This window comes from Malaclemys terrapin, chromosome 10 (genome assembly GCF_027887155.1).
Source record: "Malaclemys terrapin pileata isolate rMalTer1 chromosome 10, rMalTer1.hap1, whole genome shotgun sequence".
Taxonomy (NCBI): Eukaryota; Metazoa; Chordata; order Testudines; family Emydidae; genus Malaclemys; species Malaclemys terrapin.
This window is the reverse complement of record NC_071514.1, coordinates 20,702,216-20,726,737: the sequence shown is the minus strand read 5'-3', so window position 1 is coordinate 20,726,737 and position 24,522 is coordinate 20,702,216. Positions and strand designations below refer to the sequence as shown.

At 40.9% G+C, this 24,522-nt stretch overlaps 1 protein-coding gene across 3 annotated transcripts in view; it reads left to right on the top strand.

Moving 5' to 3' along the window:
• The window catches only part of SLC12A1 (solute carrier family 12 member 1), a 66,563-nt gene that overhangs the window by 23,564 nt on the left and 18,477 nt on the right, over positions 1-24,522 (top strand). For 2 of the 3 annotated variants that reach the window (XM_054042868.1, XM_054042867.1), the window contains 13 exons: positions 345-456; positions 981-1,105; positions 4,512-4,596; positions 6,567-6,718; positions 7,386-7,493; positions 8,033-8,156; positions 9,632-9,733; positions 12,304-12,459; positions 14,810-14,909; positions 15,000-15,111; positions 17,110-17,250; positions 19,258-19,364; positions 20,468-20,550. In XM_054042868.1, coding sequence (XP_053898843.1) covers positions 345-456; positions 981-1,105; positions 4,512-4,596; positions 6,567-6,718; positions 7,386-7,493; positions 8,033-8,156; positions 9,632-9,733; positions 12,304-12,459; positions 14,810-14,909; positions 15,000-15,111; positions 17,110-17,250; positions 19,258-19,364; positions 20,468-20,550 — 1,507 coding nt within the window. The remainder of the gene's footprint in view (positions 1-344; positions 457-980; positions 1,106-4,511; positions 4,597-6,566; positions 6,719-7,385; positions 7,494-8,032; positions 8,157-9,631; positions 9,734-12,303; positions 12,460-14,809; positions 14,910-14,999; positions 15,112-17,109; positions 17,251-19,257; positions 19,365-20,467; positions 20,551-24,522) is intronic. The other variant, XM_054042869.1, reaches the window with a different exon arrangement.

Here is a 24,522-nt window from a genome sequence, read left to right as displayed (position 1 = left end):
TATAAAATGTTTTAATCTAAATATTTATCCATCAGCTGTTTCATTTTTCCTTTTCTTGTAAAGGAAGCAAACTACAATATAAAGCGGGAGTCATAACTTTCTATATTTCATATCCATTCCTTGTTACAAAATATTCGTTATTGTCATAGAGCTTAAGGCAGTTTGTCTATTTAGTCATCTGGATTATTGAATCATCTGCCCAAGCAGTGGCTGAGTGTGTTCTAATATTGCAGAAATTTGAAATACATCATAAGTAATACATTAATACCACTACATACATAATTACCACCATATTCAAAACAAAAAAGAGTCCACTAGTAAAATGCTTTTGTCTCTACTAACAGGCTCAAGTAATTCTTCTGGTCATTCTTCTTATTGCCATTGCAAATTTCTTCATTGGGACAGTCATTCCGACCAGCAACGAAAAGAAGGCCAGAGGCTTTTTTAATTACCAAGGCAAGTGTTGCTATGACCAAATAATATAAAATAAATTAATATTTTCAGCCCAGTCCTGCAGCCTTTAGTTCTGCAAAATTCCCGTTGATAAATGCTATAAGATCAGGCTCTTTTATCCAAATATAAATGAGCCTGTAAACTAAGGGAACCCAGTTTTTTTTTAAAATATATTTCTGGGTGACTGGATTGAGTCCATTTTTATTTTTGAACCTGTGAATACCTCTGAAGGTGACACACTGGCAGTAGCGGTTTGAGCCATTTATATGTGGGCACACGGTTTTATCTATTTTAATCTGAACCTGGAACATGCCTGTTATTTCAATACTGAGCTGTAGTTCTGTGATCTGGAGAAAATGTGCACTGTGGCAAACTAGAGTGAGATGATCAAATTCACCTCACTTATGAGATAAAACAGATTGGACCCGAGTCTTCCAGAGGTGAAGGACTAGTTCATTTACCTACTTCATCATGTCACTTCAGAATCAAGTCTTGATGATATGTTTAATTTTCATTTGTATTTGCAGCCTCAATATTTGCAGAAAATTTTGGACCAGATTTCAGAGGTGAAGGATTTTTCTCGGTCTTTGCCATTTTTTTCCCAGCAGCTACTGGCATTCTCGCAGGGGCCAATATCTCAGGAGATCTGGAGGTATGGATTTATTTACTTCATAATACTGGTTAGGCTATAGAAGGGCAAGGATGAATAAGATACAAAATTATTAATCAACACTATATTCAGTTTCAACACACAAATAATTCCATGAGGCAAAATTTTCATTTTTAAATGTGTTTTATTATCTAAGCACATCAGTTCCCCTTTTCCTTTTAACGTAATACAGCTATGTATTAAAAATTACTTAATTTAAATTAGGTGTTTCAATAACCCAAAATAACATAACATTAACAGATCCATTATGGAAATTAGCTGTATAATTCCATTACAATTGCTTCGCGCTAATTCCCCTTATATCAGACTGAAAAGTATACCATAAAACTCAAGTTTACACCCATAAAAACAAGGAAATGGAAAGCTCATGTGAAAAAAAAGAGCTTTTTGGTAAAACCAATAGGAGACCAGACCCTTAAGTGTTTCCTCTTTACCCTTGCAACCAATATAAATTATTTTCCGTCACTAACTTTTCAGTCACTACATTTTCAATTAAATGTTTCCAATATTTAAGCAAACTGGTAAGTCAAGGATTTGGTTTTAGCTTTAACTATGAGTGCCATCTAGTTTTTATGGCTTTATATTAGCTATTTACTGATACCTAATATTATAGCGGATTGAATCGTACTTGCGAAATACAAAAAATTGGGGCTTTTCTGGCTTTGTGAAGCACCTGATGAAACAGTCACAATACTTGTGAAGCTATTCAGTACTCAGTAATATTCAAAGAATATCAGAAACAAACCAACGGCCGTCTGTGGAGTATTTGTGAAGCATCGGTTGTTTGGATTTAGAATTTGAGTTATAAAAATGGTCTCCCAAATATTCTAGTGGGTGGGACACCCATAAATTAAATGTTAAATAAAGTTCTTGAGCCTTATCATGCAGTCTGGTTTTGTGGATGTATGACTGTTAAAGTGCTCAACTCCAGTCAAATTGATTTGATACGCAAGTATTTGCAAAACATCCACGAACTGTTCCAGTTCGATGTAAAGGCCAGTTGTGTCACCCTTACTCACACTGAGCAGTGTCGTAGACTCGTCATCTTTAAGGCCTGAAGAGACCATCAAGATCATCTTGTCTGTCCTCCGGCACATTGAAGGCCACGGAAGCTCACCTGCCCACTCCTCCAATAGGCCCATACCCTCTGACTGAATTACTGACGGCCTCAAATCTTGAGCTAAAGATTTCAAGTTATAGCGAATCCACCATTTACTCTAGTTTAAACCAACAAATGACCTGTGCCCCATGCTTCAGAGGAAGGTGAACCTCCCCTCCCGACCAGGGTCTCTGCTCCAAAAGCTTGGGTTGCCTTTGTTTTACTGGGGCTGCTTTTGAAGCCAGATGCTACTCAATAGGAGTAAGCATGATAGCGTCCAGCCAATAGCATTTGTGATGGATTTCTTTTTTTACATGATTTTAGACTGGGAGCATTCTGTTGAGACTGAACCAGGCTCTTCTCATCCCAGCTGAGAGAATCCCCATTATTTCATCAAACCTAGTGTCCACAAGAAAAGCAGCTGCTTTGATTTAGGCCTTTGCCTGGCAGGCCACTGATGTGAAAGGAATCACACATATCTCAGTAGAGCTTCCACAGCAGCATCTCTTCCTTCCCAGACAATGTGGAGTTCTCTCCACAGATCTTGGGAACCACTCAGGAACTAGGACAGGGTGGGGAGTGAATTGATTGGTGGGACACAACATTCCCACTCCACATCAGCCCTACAGAAGCCCTGGCTGTATGGATGCTTCCATAGCCCCCATCCACATTGGGAATCCCCCACTGTCCATGCTTAGATGCATCAAGAGCGACCTAATGAAGTTAACGAGCCTAAAGAGAAACCTGAAACACAACATAAGCTATAGTTTAACATTTAGAAGTAGACAAACTAAACTGCCTCTAAAGTTTGTAGCAAACCATTATAAGGTCATGTCTCTGAAACAGGCAGTCATTCATTCATTCAAGAAGGGCCTGATCCAAAATTCATTGATGTCCGTGAGAGTCTGCTTTGACTTCAAGGGCTTTAGCTCAGACTCTGAAAGGGTGATGGCATATTGAGAAAATGTCCTTCTAGTTAGTGTTTTAAGATTGCAGCATAAGATCCCACCTATACAATGGCTACTTGACACATGAACACTGGGACGGCATGCGTTAAAAGCCATAATGACTGAAGGTTAAAGATTCATATGCAACTGAAGTGATTTCTTTGGGGATTTTTAGCCCAGTGAAACTTTACTACATTAATTCTTGTTTGATAATGTTAAGAGTTAACGTATTAAGTCATTCATCCACATTACACACAATGACTTGCTAAATTTCATTTGGAAAAACAAATCCTTTAAGTAAATAAAAAAAAAATCCTCACTAAACCAATTTAAAAAGAAAACTAACAAAAAATTGCTTTCTAGGCTGAACAAGTATATACCAAGTTATCGCCTGCAAGAATTTTTTACGGTATTAAAATCTCCTAAAATTCATAATTAATAATGGAATGTCTTAGAGCCCTTTATCCACCGAAGCATGAACAGTGCTGATATAGTTTTCAGTTACAGTTTATAAAAGAAATGCTGACCCAACACCCTTGCCTCTCCCAGCAATAACACACAGCAGACTTTTCCTGAATAATCTAATGCAGTGGGTCTCAAACTTTTTTACTGGTGACCCCTTTCGCATAGCAAGCCTCTGAGTGCGACCCCCCTTATAAATTAAAAACACTTTTTATATATTTAACACCATTATAAATGCTGGCGGCAAAGCGGGGTTTCGGGTGGAGGCTGACAGCTCTTGACCCCCCATGTAATAACCTCACGACCCCCTGAGGGGTCCCGACCCCCAGTTTGAGAACATCTGATCTAATGTAAAAATAAAAGCAACCTGAAAGGTAGGAGCTCACTTTGGACATAACTCAGGATTATGAGTTTCCAACAGTAATAGTAGTGTCTTTCTTTCAAAATGACTGTTTTTCCCTAATCTTACTGGCTAACTGAATTGTACAATGAGATGGGTAGTTTGGGTGAGTGCTTAAAGCAGGAGATTAAGGGCCACTGTTGTGTTGGTGCAAAGGGGACTTTAAGTTACACTAAATGTACAGCTAGGGAGTCTCGCAGTGTGGCACTGCCCTAAATGGAGATCAGGACCTGCAGTGCCTCCTTTGCAGCACTCAGGGGAGAAGGATGGTGCCACAGAAGTGTCTGACTCCACCCGCATGCTGGGGAGTGAGTTCCTTGTACAGATCTAACTGGTAACAATTTCTCCCTCCCCAAAATATTTTCATATCACAAAGTGGCAGCACCAAAACTTGCTAACTTGTAAGTAATCACAGTAAAAACTCTTAATTTACAAATATATAAAGGACTCACAGCAATTTTTGCAATTACAATTTTTAAGGACCCACAAGCTGCTATACCCAAAGGAACAATGTTGGCCATTCTGATTACAACTGTTGCCTACCTAGGAGTTGCAATATGTGTAGGTAAGTAGTGAACATCTGTTTTGTGACACAATTAATATAGTTAAGTAGGTTTAGAGCTCTATATGCATATGAATGGTCAACCTCATCATTACTTTTGATCTGGAGGATTTGCTATATAGTAAGACAGCTGTTTTGGCTTTATAGTATTTAAAAAGCAAAACAAACCATTCAACAAAAACAAAAATCTCCATGTGGCATCTCGGTGGAATTTGAGCAAATGTGAGCTTACGTATGGGTGGAGAGATTCTTTTTATATTATAAAGAAACTCCACAATGCCAAATGATTCAGCAACAAAGACCATACATGTACAGTACAGAAGAACAAACTGGTTTGGTAGTAAAGGGTTGGAGAAGTACCACAAATCAATCGGTTCATGATTTTGCTCCTCTGTCACATGAAAGTTCTCCAAGTGGCCTCCAGCTGCTCTCCTGCTGGCATTACTGCACACACAAGTGACAGAGTTACATGCAAACTCTGAATCTTCACATCTCAAGACAGGAAAAATCAATTAATTCCCCAAAGAAGAAATGTTAGGCCACAAGGTGCCCTATGGCACTGGAGTTTGGAAATGACAGTTCAACAAAACAGACACAGGATAGAACACAGGCTTGTACTGCAGGCATCATCTGTGTAAGACAAACATTCAATTAAATTCTTATTACAAAGGGTGCAATTAATCTTTGATCAAGAAATAAAGGTTTCTTTCCACTTTAACAGTGCTTCAGCAACTAATCATAGAATATCAGGGCTGGGAGGGACCTCAGGAGGTCATCTAGTCCACCTCCCTGCTCAAAGCAGGACCAATCCTGAAACAGATTTTTACCCCAGTTCCCTAAATGGCCCCCTCAAAGACTGAACTCACAACCCTGCGTTTAGCAGGCCAATGCTCAAACCACTGAGCTATCCCTCCTGCAAGAAACAATTTAGTAAGTGGCACTCTTCCCCTCTGAATATGTGCCCTAGCATGTACTAGGGCTCTGTGGGAAACCTCCTTTCAAAGGAGAGCGAAAAGAAGAGTCTTCCAACATTTTGTGTGTTGGTACTTTATGCAAAAGTAGATGTGCTGTACCCCTAGCCATATTCAAACTCTGGTAACTGCATTCTGTATACCTGCATTCCCCCTGCAATTTCAGTTTCAGAATTCAGAAAGCAAAATCTGCTTTAAACCTGTGTAATGTGGCTCTGTTCTGTTAAGCAGTTGCTGCACTTCAACCCCAGAGGGGGCTACATTTCAGTGGTGGATGTGGTCATTTCTGTTCAGGTTGTAGATTGGCTTGCTACATATAGAACGGTATTTTGGGATCCTTAAACCATTTTTGTTTGGCTATGTTTGAAAAAACTGTATAGACTTACACATTAGCAGCTAAAGCTGTTGAGATCAGAGCTCCAGATCAGAGTTCACTTCATGTGTTTCTTCCTTCTTCTGGGGGGAACAAACAAAAAGAGAGTGAACATAAATATCATTAGTAACAAAGAGACTTTGGACCAAATTCTCAGCCCAGGTAAATCAGTATAACTCTATTGACTTCAATGGAGCTACAATGTTTTAAACAGCAGCTGAGGATCTGGACCTATGAAGCCAGTGGGAACCTTGGTTAGACAAGAAATGTATGCTCAGACCCTAAACTGTTTGGCAACATGATTGTCTTTGAATACTGGTAGATTAGAAGGGCCATAGATGGACCTTTTACTTCACTACATCAATTCTGAGTTAATTCAGATAATTTTCTGCTGATTGCCAAAGTACCTAGTGTTGCACTCCCATGAGTGAGGCAGTTCCCCTCTCCCCCACTGGCCAAGTTCACAATCCAGAGAAGTGAACTTATCCTACTGAAAAGCAATACTCTGTGGGATAAAACTGAAGCAGTCATTTGTACACAATCCATGCAGGCTAAGCTCCGAAGTATGGGGGGGACATTCTTCTGTTGTCACAAGAAAGGGAAATAATCACATGCTGTTTTTTCCCCAGCTGCGTGTGTTGTACGTGATGCTACTGGGAACATCAATGACACAGTTGTATCTGGAATGAACTGTAATGGGTCCTCTGCCTGTACCCTTGGCTATGACTTTTCCAGCTGTAAAGCCCAGGAATGTCATTATGGGCTGATGAACAATTTCCAGGTTTTAATGTGTTTTATTTATATAATGTGCAAAATCATAAACAATACAAGCACACACAACGATGCACACACATATATAAACCCACAAACTTTATTTACTGACAGTTAAGGCTGCATCAAGACACACACCCCTAACTCAAAACCTGAAAACCATAGAAATAAACTACAAAGAGATAAGTCTCCTGCATTGCTTGCCACTTTCACATTGCCTACAACACTCCATAAGCCTTTTTAGCTTTACCTCCAAAAGATACTAAAAAGCAGTCCATGCCCCTGCATCATGAAACTGACACTCTAGCGACAAGCCTTAAGTGATCTTAGTTGCTTCTATATCAGGAGAGCAGAACACCTGACTGCCACACATTCCATACATTTGAGAAGTTATTTTGCCTTAAAGTTGCGGAGGTCACTGTTAAGGTTTTATGCTGATTGTAATGTGAGTTAGGCACCTAAATACCTTTAAAGATTTGGCTCTTAGTCTTTCTGTGCCTCAGTTTCCAAACTGTAAACGGAGATAATGTTATCTCCTTACTTCACCGGGGGTTTTGCAAATAAATACAGATGGGGTGCTGAGGTACTTTGGTAACTGCGATCATATAAATAGCTCTGATGGATAGGTGTATCCTAGTCACGAGCCTGACAGTTCTTTACTTTTGTTGCTTCTAAAGGTTATGAGCATGGTTTCCGGCTTTGGGCCTCTAATCACTGCAGGAATCTTTTCTGCGACCCTCTCATCAGCTCTAGCCTCACTTGTCAGTGCACCCAAGGTTTTCCAGGTACAATAAAGAGCATCAATTTCCTTCTACCCTACTTTGCTCCCAAGATATGTAATTAGCTGAACTATATCTTCTTCCCAGCAGTGATATAAAATATTTTAGAAAGGCCTTATTTTACTATAGGAAGAGGCATGACATACTAATCTGAGCATGGGATTGAGAGGCAAGAGCTGTGGGGTTCCTGCGTTTAAATCCCAGCTCTGCTACAGACTTGCTGTGTGATTTAGACAGGTCACTATTTTGTGCCTCAGTTTCCCCCATTTAACTACCTCTCATGGGTCTTGTGAGACTTATCTGGTAAGTGTCTGTAACACACAGAGTGAGTGTTAAGCATCACTGATTTTATTTAGCTACTGTACTCTAGGGGGTTGATTATCACCTTATTTCAGTGCTTAGATATCATGATGATAAACATCTTTGAAATAGATAGATACAATTATTTCTTACTAGAGCATCTGTCATTTTGGGTCAGCTTTTCCTAGTATGAAATAACTTTTTCTATTGCAAAAAGTACTATTAAATTCTGATTGATCTCCCAGGCTCTTTGCAAGGATAACATCTACAAAGCACTCCACTTCTTTGCTAAAGGACACGGGAAGAACAACGAACCACTCAGAGGATACATTCTGACTTTCATTATTGCTATGGCATTCATTCTGATTGGTTTGTATATTTGTTCCAATTGCTTGCTATAATTTAGAAACAAATAACTGAGAATTTAAATTCATTTTCATAAAAATATCTACTATTAAATCCCTCTCCATCTTGGCATTTAATTTAATGTGTTTTTAATTCATTTCATTTTGCAAGAAAGTAAAAAGTGCAACGAGTGCAGAAAGCATTTTACGTTGCCACTGGTTATTAATGCATCCTATTCTTAAATCATTAATTAAACACAGTTGCTAATTGGTGTGCTCACCAACCAATGGTTGAGCTAGTTCTGGCCACACATTACTCTTGACCCACCTAACTGTGGCTCAAGGCAAGAACACTTGTTATTTTGGCCACTGACCTCCTTCTATCAAATCCTCAAAGCAAACACTCAGGGCAAAAGAAGCTTAACTGAATCCACTGATGAAATGTTTGCTGTACAAGGAATAGGTGAGACATTAACATCCACTTTAGAGGTGCCAGTATTAAGCTATAGTGAGAAGCAAAAGTAATACTGAAATTGTATAAATCGGATATTTTAATATTTAGCTCCAGGCCAGAGAAATCTATAAACTGGTTAAGAAATTGTATGGGGCTTGATTATACTCCCACTGAAAGCAATGGCAAAAATTCCTTTATCCGCAGATGAAGTAGGACCAGGCCCATAATGTGAACAGGAAACATAAGTGAACTATGGCAATTTGTTATTACTGTCATTATGGTGTTATTTTCAAAGGTGCTAAACAGCCACAGCTCCAATTGATTTCAGTGGGAGAGGTACATGCTCATCACCTTAGGGAATCTGGCACAGACACTAAGACACTTCTTCATACACTTTCCATTTGGCATTAATTTCAAATCTCTTTTAAGTACTATACAAACCAAACTGATTTAGAAACCTTCCACACAGAAAAGCCCCACTGACTTCTGCACGAGCTCACAGCACTGGTCCTTGGAGATTCCCGCTATTGCTTTCCAGTATTTATTTGATAATTATTAGCAGCAGTTTGGGATGTCTGGAATTTTTGAAGTTAATTTTATAAAAGACTTCAAATTCAAGCTGTGTGACGTGTTGTTTTAGAATGTCTCTTAAAAAGCAAAGAAAATAAATTTACCATCACCCTTTTGCTTTTAAGACGTGCATCATCTGCTCAATTACATTTTTAAAATACTTAAACCAAATTAAAGGCCAGATTGTGATTCCTTTCCATTGAATAGTCCCTTACATCACAAGTAGCGTCATTAAAGTTAATTATATAATTTGTGGAGTCAGGTAGTACCCAATAGGAGTAAGGGTTTCACAATCTGGCCCTAAATTAGCTCACCCCCCCCCCCCCCCGCTCCTGGAAAGATACCCAGGTTTTGGAGGTGTAACTTGAACTTCCCCAATATCCAAGTATTAGTGCTTTTTGAGGAAACAGCTGTCTAACCCCAGTGCCAACAGAAACACATGCACGTGAACTCTAACTTATGCTTCTTTCTTGCAGCTGAACTGAACACCATTGCTCCCATCATCTCCAACTTCTTCCTGGCTTCATACGCGCTTATTAACTTCTCCTGTTTTCATGCATCATATGCAAAATCTCCAGGTTAGTTTTAGGGCCCACTATGAACTGAACGTAGGCATCACAGTCTGTGATATCATAAAAAGGGTAACCAGGGGTGAAAGTAACTTAAAGGACTTACCGGTATGCTGGAGTCCTGAGCGAGGCATGGCCTCAACAGGAAGAGGTGGAGCCTTTCAAGATTTAAGGGCCCGGGGCTCCAGCCCCTGCAGGGAGCCCCAGGCCCTTTAAAGCACCGCCAGAGCTCCGGCAGCGGGGCTCCCCGCAGCGACTGGAGCCCTGGGCTCTTTAAATCACCGCCGGAGAAGCCAGTCTGGCTCTTGCCGGTATGCCGTACCAGACCGTACCAGCTTACTTTCACCTCTGAGGGTAACTTAACATTTAGCTGCTGTCCAGCGAAAGTTCCAGCATCTGTAAAATGACTAAGCTACATGATAGAGACAAGTAGGGTGAGGTCATATCTTTTATTGCACCAACATCTGTTGGTGAAAGAGAGAAGCGTTCGAGCTCTTTTTTCCCAGACCTGAAGAGAAATAATAAATACAACATAAAATAAAATGTCCGACAAAAGATATTAGCTCACCCACCTTGTCTCTCTCATATCCTGGGATCAATGTGGCTAAGACAACACTGCAAACAAATAAGATATAAAATGTGCAGCCTGACCATGCTCCCACTGAAGACTGTGACTTATCTCTACAAGTTAAGACTAATGGTTCTTTCTCAAACTGTAATTTGGCTCTGGAAATATATACCTTTATGCTCCCTGCAGCTGCACAGTATGGAAGGGAGCAAAACAATGGGAAAAGCTGTGGTGGAATCCAGTGGAGGGTAAAAGCTGCTACATGAGATGCTTTCCCGGCTACATAATCACTTCCACCTCCCCCTTTGCAAAACTCCATGTGGCCCATCAGCCACCGGGGGAAAGTGGGTAGGCCAGGAATGTGGGGGAGGGAAAAAGCCACATCAAGTAGCATGATCTTCTCCCCAATAAATGCAGAAGCTCTGCAGGGCATTTTGTAGTAAGTTATTAATAACAGTAAGACTATTACTGGAAATGGCAGCCCCTATAGTGGGTTATATAGAGCAGCAATGAACCAACAGAACAGTGGCAGCATAGCTAGTGGGCCTGCCATAGCTAGTAGCAGGGTTGTAGAGAAATTCCAGAGAATCCCTCCACATGGATGACTGGGATCCAGGAGGCCTCTGCTTAATGTTTTGGTCCGAGCTCTGACCCCTGACTAGTCTGTACCACTGGAAGTCCTGGACAGGGGAGGAGAGAGAAGAGGATGAAGGACCTCTCTCCAGTTCTATGCAACAGGGGAGCATCCAGGTATATTTGTAGCACCAGGGACAGAGTAATCCTCTTTATTTTCATGAATGAAAGGTTGACAGCCAGAAATAAGGAGAATCATCTGAACGATGCCCTTTTTGACCAGCAGTAAAGGCAATTTTCCGCTGCTGCAAATCAATTATTCATTTCAAACAGTAGAGAAATACACTCTTTATTTCCAGTGTGAAAGAAGCCACAGTGGCGGCATAAACATATATATCAAGTCCCTTCCCACAAGTCTGCATGTTGCCAGTTGTTCAGAGGGCAGAAAAAATAAGCACTTCTGCTAATTATCTGCAGAGCTGAACAAATGCAGATCTGCTCTGTGCTGCCATAGAGCTCAGTACAAATTACCTCTGTGCTCTTCATGTGTGCATCAGTCATGATTCTGTAACTACTTAACATTTCATATAAAATCATAGCAATTTTCCCCCCTTATTTTCCTTGCTTCCTTTGGCTAATTTCTTTGGCTCCTGTCAATTCACAGTGATAGATGTTCCTAATTGCAAGGCTGCAGGACAGTAAATTTCTTCACAGTGGTGCCTTCTCATTCCATCATTATTATGGTGATCCATGTTAGGGTACTGGGGACCTCTTTGTATCTTTAGTGTTTTTCCCTCGCCAAAGAATCTGTTCTGAAGAACACCTGGTAGAGACCCACAAACCGTGGAGGTTCACCCTTTGACTCATCATTTTAATTGCTAGCAGGGGAAGTATTCAATATTACAGCTCAAGAGCAGCAGGAATAATACCTTTTTAAAGTCAATTGCATTTTTTTTTTCAGTGATCCCAAATGATTTCTAAGTTTAAAAGGCAGGAGCACTTACAATATTGGGATATATTCTCCTCTTGGAGCGTGTGCAACTCCCATTAACATTAATAAGAGTTATATAAATGCATCAAAAAGGAGACAATAACCTATTACCTGCAGTTATAGAAAAATTCATTTTCAGTTCTGAATCAGTGATCTGTGATTTAGCAAAAGCATGTAAATGCACTGGCTGTTTAAAACCAAACTGGACAAAGCCATCGAAGAGGTACTGTAGGGAACAATCCTGCAGTAGCCAGGGGGAGGGACTTCAGAGACCCCAATGGTCTGAATATCCAAGAGGTCTCAACACAGTCTTCATCCTTTTGCATACAAAACTATATCAAATACTTACAAGAGCCCTTTTACAGCACACTTATTTCCATCTGCAGGCAGTGCAAATATACCTTCCACCTTTTCCATCTCTGATTTTTCTGATTCTAATTTAAATAGGCTGGAGACCTGCATTCAAGTATTACAACATGTGGGTGTCACTTTTTGGAGCCATGCTGTGCTGTGGTGTCATGTTTGTCATCAACTGGTGGGCAGCTCTCATCACTTATGCCATTGAGCTTTTCCTCTATATTTATGTGACATACAAGAAGCCAGGTGAGACTGGAAAAGTTGTTTATTGGTTTTTGTTCATGATATGCAGTTAATTGTGGTTGTTGTAGTCATCTCTAAGGCTACTGCCGAGGCCCTATGGTCATTCCTTTTTCAACATAACTTCTGTCATAAGGAGGACTGGAGGCCCCAGGCACTATGGACAGCACACAATGAATAACAGAGAAATCCCATTCTACAGATTGCTTCAGGCAAAACCTCATTGTATTGTGGGTATTGCAAGCAGCCCAAGGCTAGCCCAAGGCCTGGTTTATACACAAAGTTCGTTGCACCAGTTTAACTTAAGATATGATTTAAAACCAATTCAGTTAAGCAGATGTACATTCGTGTGTGGATGCTCTGAAATCAATTTGAACCTGGCTTATATACAGGTGCAATCTGAATGGATATAAATTTAGCATAAGCAGGTATTAGAGTATTCACACAGAGGTTTGCATGGGTTTCATTAAACCATTTTTTTAAATCTGATTCAAGTTAAAACCAATGTAACTTCTGTGTGCAGAAAAGCAGTCTAGCAGTCTAGCTCAGCAACTAGCAGTCTAGTCTCTGCCCCCAAACACACACCTCTTTATCAGGCGTTTGCAACTAGCAGTCTAGCTCAGCTGGTCTTAGCAGACTCACCTGCGCAAAGTAACCAAGCTGTTATTTTAGCTTTTTAATCCAGAAGTGGCTAATCTGCTACACCCCTATTTGGAAAAGGCCCAAGAGTAGTAGAGAATTTAGGACAAGTGGGTATAAAAATGTAACCAAGCTGTTATTTTAGCTTTTTAATCCAGAAGTGGCTAATCTGCTACACCCCTATTTGGAAAAGGCCCAAGAGTAGTAGAGAATTTAGGACAAGTGGGTATAAAAATGTATAACTAAAAAAAATCACAAGAATGATACTTTAAAATTTCCAAAACATAGCGCCCTAATAAAGGTCCTTTCCCTGTGGCACACTTAATCCAGCCCTTTTGGAAGCAGAAAGGAGATACCCTAATCACAAATTCCAGCTCTTGTTAGGAGGTATAAACTCTGTTACTCATTCCTAGCTCAAAAGTCTAATCCTTCCTTTCAGGCTGCAGCTTTCATCTGGTCCTCTCAGCCAGCCCCTTCTGCTGCTAAAACCACCTCTGGGGAGAAACTTCTGAGGAAGCTTTTTAAGAAACAGCTCCTCTCTGCCCCCAAACACACACCTCTTTATCAGGCGTTTGCAACTAGCAGTCTAGCTCAGCTGGTCTTAGCAGACTCACCTGCGCAAAGTAACCAAGCTGTTATTTTAGCTTTTTAATCCAGAAGTGGCTAATCTGCTACACCCCTATTTGGAGTCTTAAATCGGAATGGTCACTACTTTCAGGGTATTTCTTCACAGCAGAGTTAACTGGGCTACTTACCTTAGTGTCGCCCTTACCCCCCCTTGCTGTCACACACAAGACCCTCTCACTGGAGTTTGTGGTGCTTTCAACCTGGGTGTGGGTTACAGCCTGAATTCCTCTTTCACTCGGGTTGGTTACCCACCCACTTTCCAATGGGGATGTAGGCTATATCACCGGAGTGCTGATAGTCCTCCAATGCCTAGAAGGATGAACAAGTACCAGGAAAGAATCCTAGACCAGCTCAGCTTACTGCAGTACAAAGAACCACAGATTATGACTCCCAGAAGTCCTACTGACATGCACAGGGAAATGCAGAACCAAAGAGAACAGAATGGAGCGGGATTATTGTCATGCCCAGTGCACACCCGTGAAGGGTGAGGGGATCCAGAGGGTTGGCTGCTAGGACTAGGGAGAAAGGACAATGACATGTTATATTGTTATACAAATGTTCCTTAACCATGACAGTATTCTTTATCTCTCAGGCACCATGCACTATAAAGAGGTTGCAACAGTATGCATGCAATAGCAAGGCAAACTAGCTTGTGGTTGGCTGGCATGTCTCAGTAAGTGAGGCACCGTACCTTCAATTTTCTTCTTTGAAAGCATGTGGTTTTTAGCTCATTGGGGCTAGTAATGCGCCTTCCTAACGGCTTCATTTCCTCTGCTGAAATATCACATCAAATAACTGCATTACTCAGAGGTGTCCATTTTATACGTGGGAGAAGGGAAGAAAGTTAATGGAACAGAGAGCAAAACATCTCTTAAGCAGAGGAAGAACATGCCCTATGCTTTTCACACAAAGAACAAGGCAGGATTTGTTTGTATTTGCATCACGCACCCCTACCCCAACATTTATGTGGCTGAGAGCATGATAGAATTCAGTGTGCCATGGCTTATCAAGAAGACGATGCTGACATCTGTTACACCACTTAGAAAAAAACCATGGTTTAATATGCAATGTTTTTCTTTGTCATACACAGAGGTAAATTGGGGCTCATCTGCACAGGCTCTTTACTATGTTAATGCATTAGACAGTGCACTGGAATTAACTGCTGTAGAAGATCATGTGAAAAACTTCAGGTAAGGTTTGCAGGGAAGTAGTGAATGGCTCAGTCTGCAGTTCGATAGATAGATTCCCAGTTAACTGTAACCTTTTATTCCTTCCTCCAGACCCCAATGCATAGTATTAACAGGAGGACCCATGACAAGACCTGCTCTGTTAGACATCACACATTCATTCACAAAGAACAATGGTCTCTGCATCTGCTGCCAAGTATATACGGTAGGGTCTATGTATGTGAACCTAAAAATTAAGAACAAAATTCTCCCGTGTGCACTGCAAAACTCCATTCTCCACTCATTTGGCACACAATGCTCCCATTGATGCTGGTGAGTAGAGCATGTCAATGAATTTTGTCATGAGTCTTGACAAGAAGGCTGTCAGCTGATTTGGAGCCTGCTGGCTAATGCTTCATTGAGATGTGTGTCAGAGTTCAGAGTAGACCAACCAAAAATGAGAGAAGGTTTGGAAAAATTAGAGTTACAAGGAAAGATTTAAAAAATTGGATAAGCCACGGTTAGAGAACGTGTGGGGTCAAGGAACCAGCATGATTTTGGGAATAGAGCACAGGAGTCAAAATACCCAAGTTCTAGTCCCAGCTCTGCTACTGATTTGCTGTGCTGACCTTTGCTGCTTGGTGCCTCAGTTTCCCCATCTATAATATTATAATAGCAATACTCTTCCAGCTTTTGGGGGAAAGGGATTCTGCTCCAAAATCTTATGAAGAAAGGAGCTACCTAAGTACACCTTTTTGTTATTATATGATAAGTAGCTACAACTATGTGCAGAGGAAAGATGCAGTAAAGATTATAGGGATCATTTAATATTGAGCTTATATTGCAGCAGTGAAAAGTGTAGTTTAAATGTTAGGGCAAACTTTTTAACTGTAATAAACACTGAATAGTGGAACAAGCTACAAAAGGGGTTATGGAATTATCCTTGTTAGAGCTAGTCAAGTCCAGATAATGCACCCTTTTCCTAGTGTTACTGTAGTAATTATTAAATCAATGCTACCAAAATGCAGAAGGGTGGACTAGAAGACCTAGATAAGCTCCATTCCAACCCAAACAAGTCTTTGGGCTTCTCTGCATGGTGCCTTAGTCTGCACTAGAGGGGTGTAAATTCTAGTGTGCACTAGTGTGTTGTGCAACAATTGGTCCACATGGACCCTGCCACCACACACCGAGAGTTCCCCAGTGCATGTCAACATAGTCCTATTTCAAACAGTATTACACCAGGGAACTTACAGTTCACGGCAGCAGGTGCCACATGGGCCAGTTAGTATGCAACATGTAGTAAGCATGAGAATTTACACCTCTAGTGAGGACTAACACACTATGTAGACAGGTCCTATATGAGTATATGGCCCTGATACTGCATCACTGAAGTTAATGGGAGTTTGCCATTAATGGCTGTGGGTGCAGACTAGACAACTTCACATAGCATGCCTTCAGCAAGTTTTCTTATTAGGCGTTTTCCTGTATTATTACTGGTTTTCGTATAAACTTAGGAGATTTCATTTCTGCCTATAAAACAGAAGTTGGTTGTGCTAGCGCAAGCATTTTTGTTGTTTTTTCTTCTCTAACAATTTAAGCTAAATTTAGTTTAGTGGGTAATAAAAGTGTGACACAATGAACCACTGTGATTTGTATAACTGTAGAAATAACCTGGTGATAAAAACAGCTATCTGTTGTCAGTGGGAATCCCATAATGCCTACAAATATTGTAACTGTTGGATTTTACCCAATTAAGCTATCAGATGATCACTGTAAAGACACAGTAACAAAGGAGTTTGTGTGTCCAGTTGGGTAAGGTCTAGTTTGCCCTTACTGTCAGAAGATAGGCATTTAATGACTGCCTAAGATCTGTTGAACCTTCCTGTAGGGTTGCTTATGCAGTCATGTCAGGTAGGGAGTTTATTCACTCAGAGATACTTCATCACAATATTGTTCTAAGATGTTACAATTCAGAGTAGTCTTTCTTTCTGTCAGAATCACTATATTCAAGTAGCATTAACAGCCTCTGTCCTCTTGAACAGAATGTGAATTACGTTACCAGCATGGTTCTTTTACAAGCATTGAATCTCCATGGACTCTTTTTGGAAATGTATTTTTCTGACTCCCTCCATTCCCCCATACAGCAGACTAGGTAACTCCTTCAAAAGCACAGTGCGATGTATAAAACAAAGTCTTCTTACTAATATTTTATTGTATCCTACAGGGACCGCGCAAGCTGTGTGTTAACGAGATGAACAGTGGCATGGCAAAAAAGCAGGCCTGGCTTACAAAGAACAAAAGAAAAGCATTTTACGCTGCAGTGGCAGCTGACAGCTTTAGAGATGGAGTCAAAAGTCTCCTTCAAGTAAGCTTTTTATTTACAAAATGCGTACAAGAGTATTCTATCAAAGTTTCCCTGTACGTCAAGCATTACTGTTTACTTGTTAAAAGGTCTTGTATATAAGGGATAATATGTTATAAATGTAGAGGGTGTCCTGAGGATACCTCTCTTTGTAGTATAGCCTACTTCATGAACAGATTTGGTTCCAGGCTATGGAACTGAGAAACAAAGCTGGCTGATTCTATCCTAAATGAATGAGGCCCTATTATGAAAATAGAGGTGCCTTTAGGGCACCATACAAATGTCTGTGCCTGCACTTAGTGCACTGCAAATGAGTTCTGCTTGTTGGTAATAGGCAGTATATTAGACACTTGAGAATGTTTTTGTATTTCATATCACAGGAAATATTTTTGATCATTTTATATATATCAATTTTGCAAACACAGTGAAGCCCATCTCGATTAATAAAAACTCACTGCCTGAAACATTTCCCTATCACTCCAAACATATTCCAGATTGCTTATAAACAGTCCATTAAAATTAACCTAACTTCACTGAAGATAGCCTTGTCAGAGGCTAACCTGGTACCACTTTTAGATTCCCCATTTTCTTCACTTTCACATGCACGTGTGCAAACATGTACGTCTGGAGGCAAAACATGGGGAAGGAATCTCACCATTCTCATGTGCAAAACACCCTGTGAACCTCACTACAAGAGCATGGACACCCAAAAGACTTTTTGTCAGTTCTCTGGTAACAGCCACCCACTGGTAGCATATTATGGGTTTTATTATGTTTGCTGAATGGACAGCAGAGGTGAGATGATGTATTAATGTAGCAATGTGTTAATACATCTTTCTGTTGTATTAAAGCTCAATGAAGAGACTTTATCTTGAGTTTGTGTACAAAACAGCTTGCCAAGCAGCAGTTCTTTTTGTTGTTTCTAAGAACTCATTATTCCTGATGATTTTTTCTTCTTCCATCTCTTTTAAAATGTTATGATCAAAATCAAGTCCATGAGTTCAAATAAACACTTCCCTTTCAGCAGTTTGGGAAGGTGGCACACACCAGTAGATTATCCTGGAGAAATCAGTATGAAATTGTTTTGCAGACAAGCTATTCATTTAAATGTGTACAATATGAATGTGTCAGTACAACTCACAAAAACAATTTCCCATAGCTCTAGCCATTTCCCTTTTGTTAGCAATAAAAATATGCAAATGCAATACCTCAAGAGCTAATATATTTGTGTATCCTAAGAAAATATTCCTAACATATTGCATGTTTTAGTGTGCACTCATACTTAATCAAATTAGATTAACTGGAACCATGGGGAAGCTTGAAGCTAGATCTGGTCCCCTCTTAAATTTGGACCCAACTTTTAGCACTCAGACCCATCTCTACCTAAAAACTGCTGTGACCATCTTGTTGGAAGAAGCCTGGTCTGATGTTACATCTTGCCAAATCTCCTACTCTTCCTGCGTATTTCCAAATTATTATTTACATATAAGGTGTACTCAGCTACTTTTGGATCATCTCCTCAGGGGCATGGTGAGAACTCCTAAACTAAAGCAAAGAATTTGTGTTTAACAAAGGACTGCCACTCCTCCTCCCTCTGAGTGCTTCAAGTCCTTAAAGGGACTTCAAGATCTAGTTGATTTACTTTATGTTACAAGCCAGACAGAAGCGTGATGCTGTTATGTTAGAATGAGCACACAAACAGCAGCATGAACTGGCTCTTGGTTTTCAGTTACTGAACCATTTTCATGAGAGCATGTCAGAAGAAATGCAAATGAATGCTAAATTAGCAAAACTACATTTCTTTCATCTAAAAACCATTTCTGACCAGAATAATGTAGACCTAATCTTTCTACTTTCTGCTTGGGTACAGGCATGAAGGACATTCACAAAATGCAATCAAATCTTAAGAATCTCCAGAACATTACTTCAGTTATCTTTTGCCATTACTTCTCATTTACAGCAACAGCCTGTGTGTATGCACCTTTTCATGCAGTATTTTGATATCACTAGGCCTCGGGTTTGGGTAGGATGAGACCAAATACCTTGGTGTTGGGATTTAAAACAGACTGGCGGGATGCATCTGCTGTGCAAATTGAAAACTACATGGGTGTTATACAGTAAGTCATGGTTCAGTTTCATCATAATATTTTCTGTGGACTCAAATTATTTTGCATTTCTAAAAAGAAAAGATCATGTACAATATTTCTAGTAAGTAAAACTGAAAGTATGAACAGCTAGCTGGGCTGGTGCTCTAGCGTTTCACCTCTGGAGATCTGAGCTCATCAATGAAAATATGCTCCACCTAGTTCCTAAAGGATGTATGTTCAGAAGACAAAATCATCCCCACTGTGGCACATCAGGCAACGCCTGGCTCATCACTGCCACAGCGGAGGTGGTTTGACAAAGCTGCATAAGGAAGCTGCACCGTTCTCAGTTTTGTAGGACTACATTTTCTTCTTTTCTGTGGACTGGTATGGGGAAAAATTAACCCCAAATACATGCTTGGTGGATAAGAGAGAATAATGGCATTCTCCTGGTAGGCCCAAAGCACTATGGAAGCCCCTGCCTTCAAGAATCATATGGTTGAGGCTCAGCAGCTTTGTAGGTTGGGTTATGGCCGGGGTGTAGCCACTCTGAAGTGCGCTGCTCCCAACACCGGCTGAATTTCCAGCTGCAAAGCTGCCCACGAGCGACTGCTGGTTCAGCCAGAAGTAAAACCCACTCCACGTCTCCTGATGCTCAGCAGGGATGGAATGGGGCACTATCATGGAGGAGTCACTCCAGGGTGGCACAACTCCGAAAGAAGCTGCCAAGGGGGAGCTTAGAGGCTAATGTGAGGGGAAGGTCCACCTCAGGGATAATCTCTTTGTTTCTCACAAGCACCAACTCCTCTGTCTTGAGAGTGGGAGGTCACTGGAACCCTGCAAATTCATATTTGCTTAGTTTTGGCCACATTTCACCATGGGTGGATTTAGCCATTGCAGGGCAGTGTGTGGCCCACAACGCTTCATACCAAGCATTAACATTTCTCTGAATGTCTTTAAGTTAGGCAGCTCTAAGTGACGCCTATGGGGTCAGGCAGTAGTGTAAGTAAGGGTAAATGTGGGTAAATGGAGTTTAGGGGAATATCGAGTTTAGTTTGGGTTAGCTTACCCAATTTTTTTTAACCACAACACGACTGGTGAGAAAGTGTCCATAATCATTTTATTTTTGTTTTCAGCGATGCATTTGATTTTGAGCTTGGCGTGGTTATTGTCAGAATTAGCCAAGGCTTTGATATATCTCAAGTCCTCCAGGTTCAAGGTATGTAGTGATGGAATAATGGAATTGCACTTAACTTCTATTATTAAGGTATGCTTCTTTTTTAAACTCTCATTTTCCCACTGGCTTCCAAACATATCAATCTGCTGAAGTCCTGCTCAATGACTTGTTAACCTACAGCTTAATGTAAGATATCCAGAAGCTGAGAATCAATAATATATGTGTAACTGCTGGAGCATCACACCATTTTCTCCATGTTAGTGAAAAAAAATTAAAGGTCCACTGTCAGCTTGAAATCTAGTCATTCCCAAATAAAGAGCTAAAAACAGTTTCAGACAACTGCCCAAAGGGGGAAGTAAGTTGTGCTAGTAAAAGTCTGGCACAGATTACGTCTCGAATCCCCCTGGTCCAAGGGATGAGACTGTGACTCTCAGAATCATAGTCTGGTTCCTGTCCTTCTCCTGGGGCAACACAGCTACCTACTGCCTCTTACTTGTAAGCGTGTAGTCCTGGCCAATATCCTTACTGTGGCAGAGCTCCCACAGAAGTCAATGCAAGTACAGTAACTCCTTGCTTAACGTTGTAGTTATGTTCCTGAAAAATGCGACTTTAAGTGAATTTTTTTACCAGACAAAAGACTATATTATATATATATACACAAACACAGTATAAGTTTTAAACAAACAATTTAATACTATACACAGCAATGATGATTCTGAAGCTTGGTTGAGGTGGTGGAGTCAGAGGGTGGAAGTGGGTGGGATATTTCCCAAGGAATGCCTTACTGCTAAATGATGAACTAGCACTCGGCTGAACCCTCAAGGATTAACACATTGTTAATGTAGCCTCACACTCTACAAGGCAGCACAAATGGAAGGATGGGAGACAGCATGGCAGACAGAGACACACACCATGTGTGAGAGAGACGTGCATTGCCCCTTTAAGTACGCTGACCTGACTCTAAGTACATTGCCTTTTTAAGTAGATCAGCAAGTTGAGACAGCAGCTGCTGCCAGCAAGCTCCCTCTGTCCTGAGCCCTGTCGTGTCCCATCCCCCCTGCTCTATGTAGATTGGATAAGCAGGGGGCAGGAGTAGGGGCACACCCTGACATTAACCTCCCTCTCCCCCCCTACACAGCAAGCAGGAGACTCCCGGGAGCAGCTCCAAAGCGGAGGGCAGGAGCAGCACATGGCAGTGGGGGGAGGGACAGCTGAACTGCTGGCAACTGATAGCCTGCTGGGCAGCTGCTGCACAGGAAACTTAGGGGAGCGGGGAGCTGATGGGGGGGGCTGCTGGTCTACCCTGGTTCCAAACCCCCACCAGCTAGCTCCAATGGGCTGCTCTTTCTGCAAGCGGTGGACAAAGCAAGCGACTGCCAAACAACGTTATAAGGGAGCATTGCGCAACTTTAAATGAGCATGTTCTCTAGTTGATCAGCAACGAAACAATGTTAACCGGGACGACTTTAAGTGAGGAGTTACTGTATTGCCCTGAGAAAGGCCTTCAAGGGTGGGCCTTAGAACTGGTCAGAGGTCCTGCATACTGCTTCACCCCCTCCTTGGCATGGATTGAAGTAGTAAAATCAGGCACAACTAGGGTGACTGGTGGCTCCAACGTATGTTCCCTCCCTGCTCTTGGAGCCTCTATAGGGCAGCTCCCCAAGACTGACATTGCTGGGACTTGTGGGAGCTACCACTCTCTAAATCCTGTCTGTTCTACTCTGTGTCACAATAGATTTCAGCTGCAAAATCCACACAAAGTTGGTGCTCCATATAGATGCACTAACTCCCTATTGCAGCTGCAATTCCCCTTTACAAAGGGGACAGGGCACAGTTCTAGTGGACATGGGGTGGTGGGGTTCTTCTAGTATAGGGGTTTCCTGGATCCACACAGTTGCCATCACTTTCTCTTTTCATCCTTGGGATGTGGAGGGTTTGTAGGCATCTCACTGCCTCCCAAAGACACTTAGAGAGGAGAATACCAAATGAAACCCCACCAGAAGAACCCTCAGGATTTCAATAGAATTATTCTCCCACTGAGAGTTAGTCCACTGAAGGAGAAACATCCGACCAAGCTATGGCGATTAAGCCACTGTACACAAAATGAAGTATTTTTCTTTTTCTACTGTACATGAAGTGGAATAAATCTAATACAAAAATAGGTATACGAGTTAATCATAAAACAGAATGATGACTCTTTGCTGCCACCTGCTGGAAATTTGCCTTTCTCATTTCTCCCTGCAGTATCCTGTTGGTACACATATCAAAATGCAGTCATTATATCTAAGGGAGACATGTGGAATAGCAGAATCTTCTATGCAAGAAACCACAAAACTAAAGCCCATCTTCCTTAGTGGGCAAGCTAATTTCGTAAAGCCCAACAGCAAGTCACCTTTAAGATCATTGAGGATTAAGAGATTCCAGAACTTCCTTTTAAGAAACTAGAGCAGATGAGCACTCCACTTCCAAACACACTGTTAAATTCCAAATCAGCCTCTGTGGTCTTCCCTGTTGATATCCCTAGCACTTCGATTACTTGACTGGGAAACAGTTAAGAATTGACTCCTATTTCAAACCTCTCTGGGAAAGCACATTTTATAAGACTCCAATGTAATAGTGATGAATACCAACTCTGAACATTTACTTTAGTTTATCAGGGTGCAAATTGTCAAAGAAATATAAATACAACTAGAAATTACAACTGACCCTAAAAAGCCAACAATGAGAATGCTTTTGAAGTGGATGATACTTACCATACAAACATATTAGGGTAGGAAGTGGGAAAAGAAACACCGTGTTCTAACTACAGCATTATGTTTAAAAGAATAACTGAATCTTCAGTTTTGAGTAAGTGTATGTCAGTGGTTATCATCATGTCCTAATAAACACAGGCACTATGCTATCATACTGGAGTCTAATTTAAAGAAAATTTTAGCAATTCAGAGCACCAACAGAGCTAATAAACTCTAGTGGCTGCAGATGATTTTTTATGTATATACACAGGTAATTTACCAGCCAAGGAAAATTACTTTTGTACCATGTCTCACTCCAATGAAAACACCTTTCTTTATTAAAAAAAAAAGAAGCTTACTAAGGACCAGTGCTTACATCATATTAACTAGTGCCTCACCATAATAAATTCAATAGCAGTGGATGCCACTTTTCCTTAGAGAAAAGCTCATTTTCTCCAAGACAGAAGGGATTTTTTATATTATTATATAAACAGAATAGTTTAGCTGACTCTTCTGTCTCTGCAGCAAGCATTTCAAAATGCATCAACAGAAGATAAAGTACTGTAATATTTTCAATACATACGGTGGTCACATATTCAGTGTAACTACTCAAATATTTATCAGCATCTCAAAATAGGAGGCAGTCTGCTCTTGTGATTACTGTAGGGGACTGAGAATTTAGGCAACTGAATCCTGATCACAATTTAGAGTCTGAGCCACAGCCTACTGAAGTTAATGAGAAGACTCCATTCACTTCAGAGGACTGTGCACTGGGACATTAGTTAGTGACCTCAGTCAGCCCCTCCTATTCTCTGCCTCTGGCACGTAATAGTCTAGTCTCCTGTGGGCTGTAATGCTTTGGTCTAATTTCGGTTGTTGGGTTTACTATGCAGGTGCTGGGTGGTGGTGTGTGATATACAGGAGGTAAAACTAGATGATCTGGTCGTCCCTTCTGGCCTTAAACTCTATAACTCAGTGTGACACCTGGAGCAAATCACTTACTACTTCTGTGCCTTGGTTTCCCAATCTGGACAAAATCAGCTTTTATGAAGTGCTTTGATATCCTTGAAAGAAAAAACCCCAAAGTATTATCTTACTATTAAGTACAGTGATACTGCTATTTCTGATCTGGTGGACTAGCAAACTAAAGATAGAGAGCAACGGAGTAACACTTGATAGCAACGCAATCTCTATGGATGAGTATGGTGCACCCTGAACTATAGCTTTCACAGATTAATTGAGTTTCCTGCCACCTACTACCGGTAGGAAAACCATTTCACAA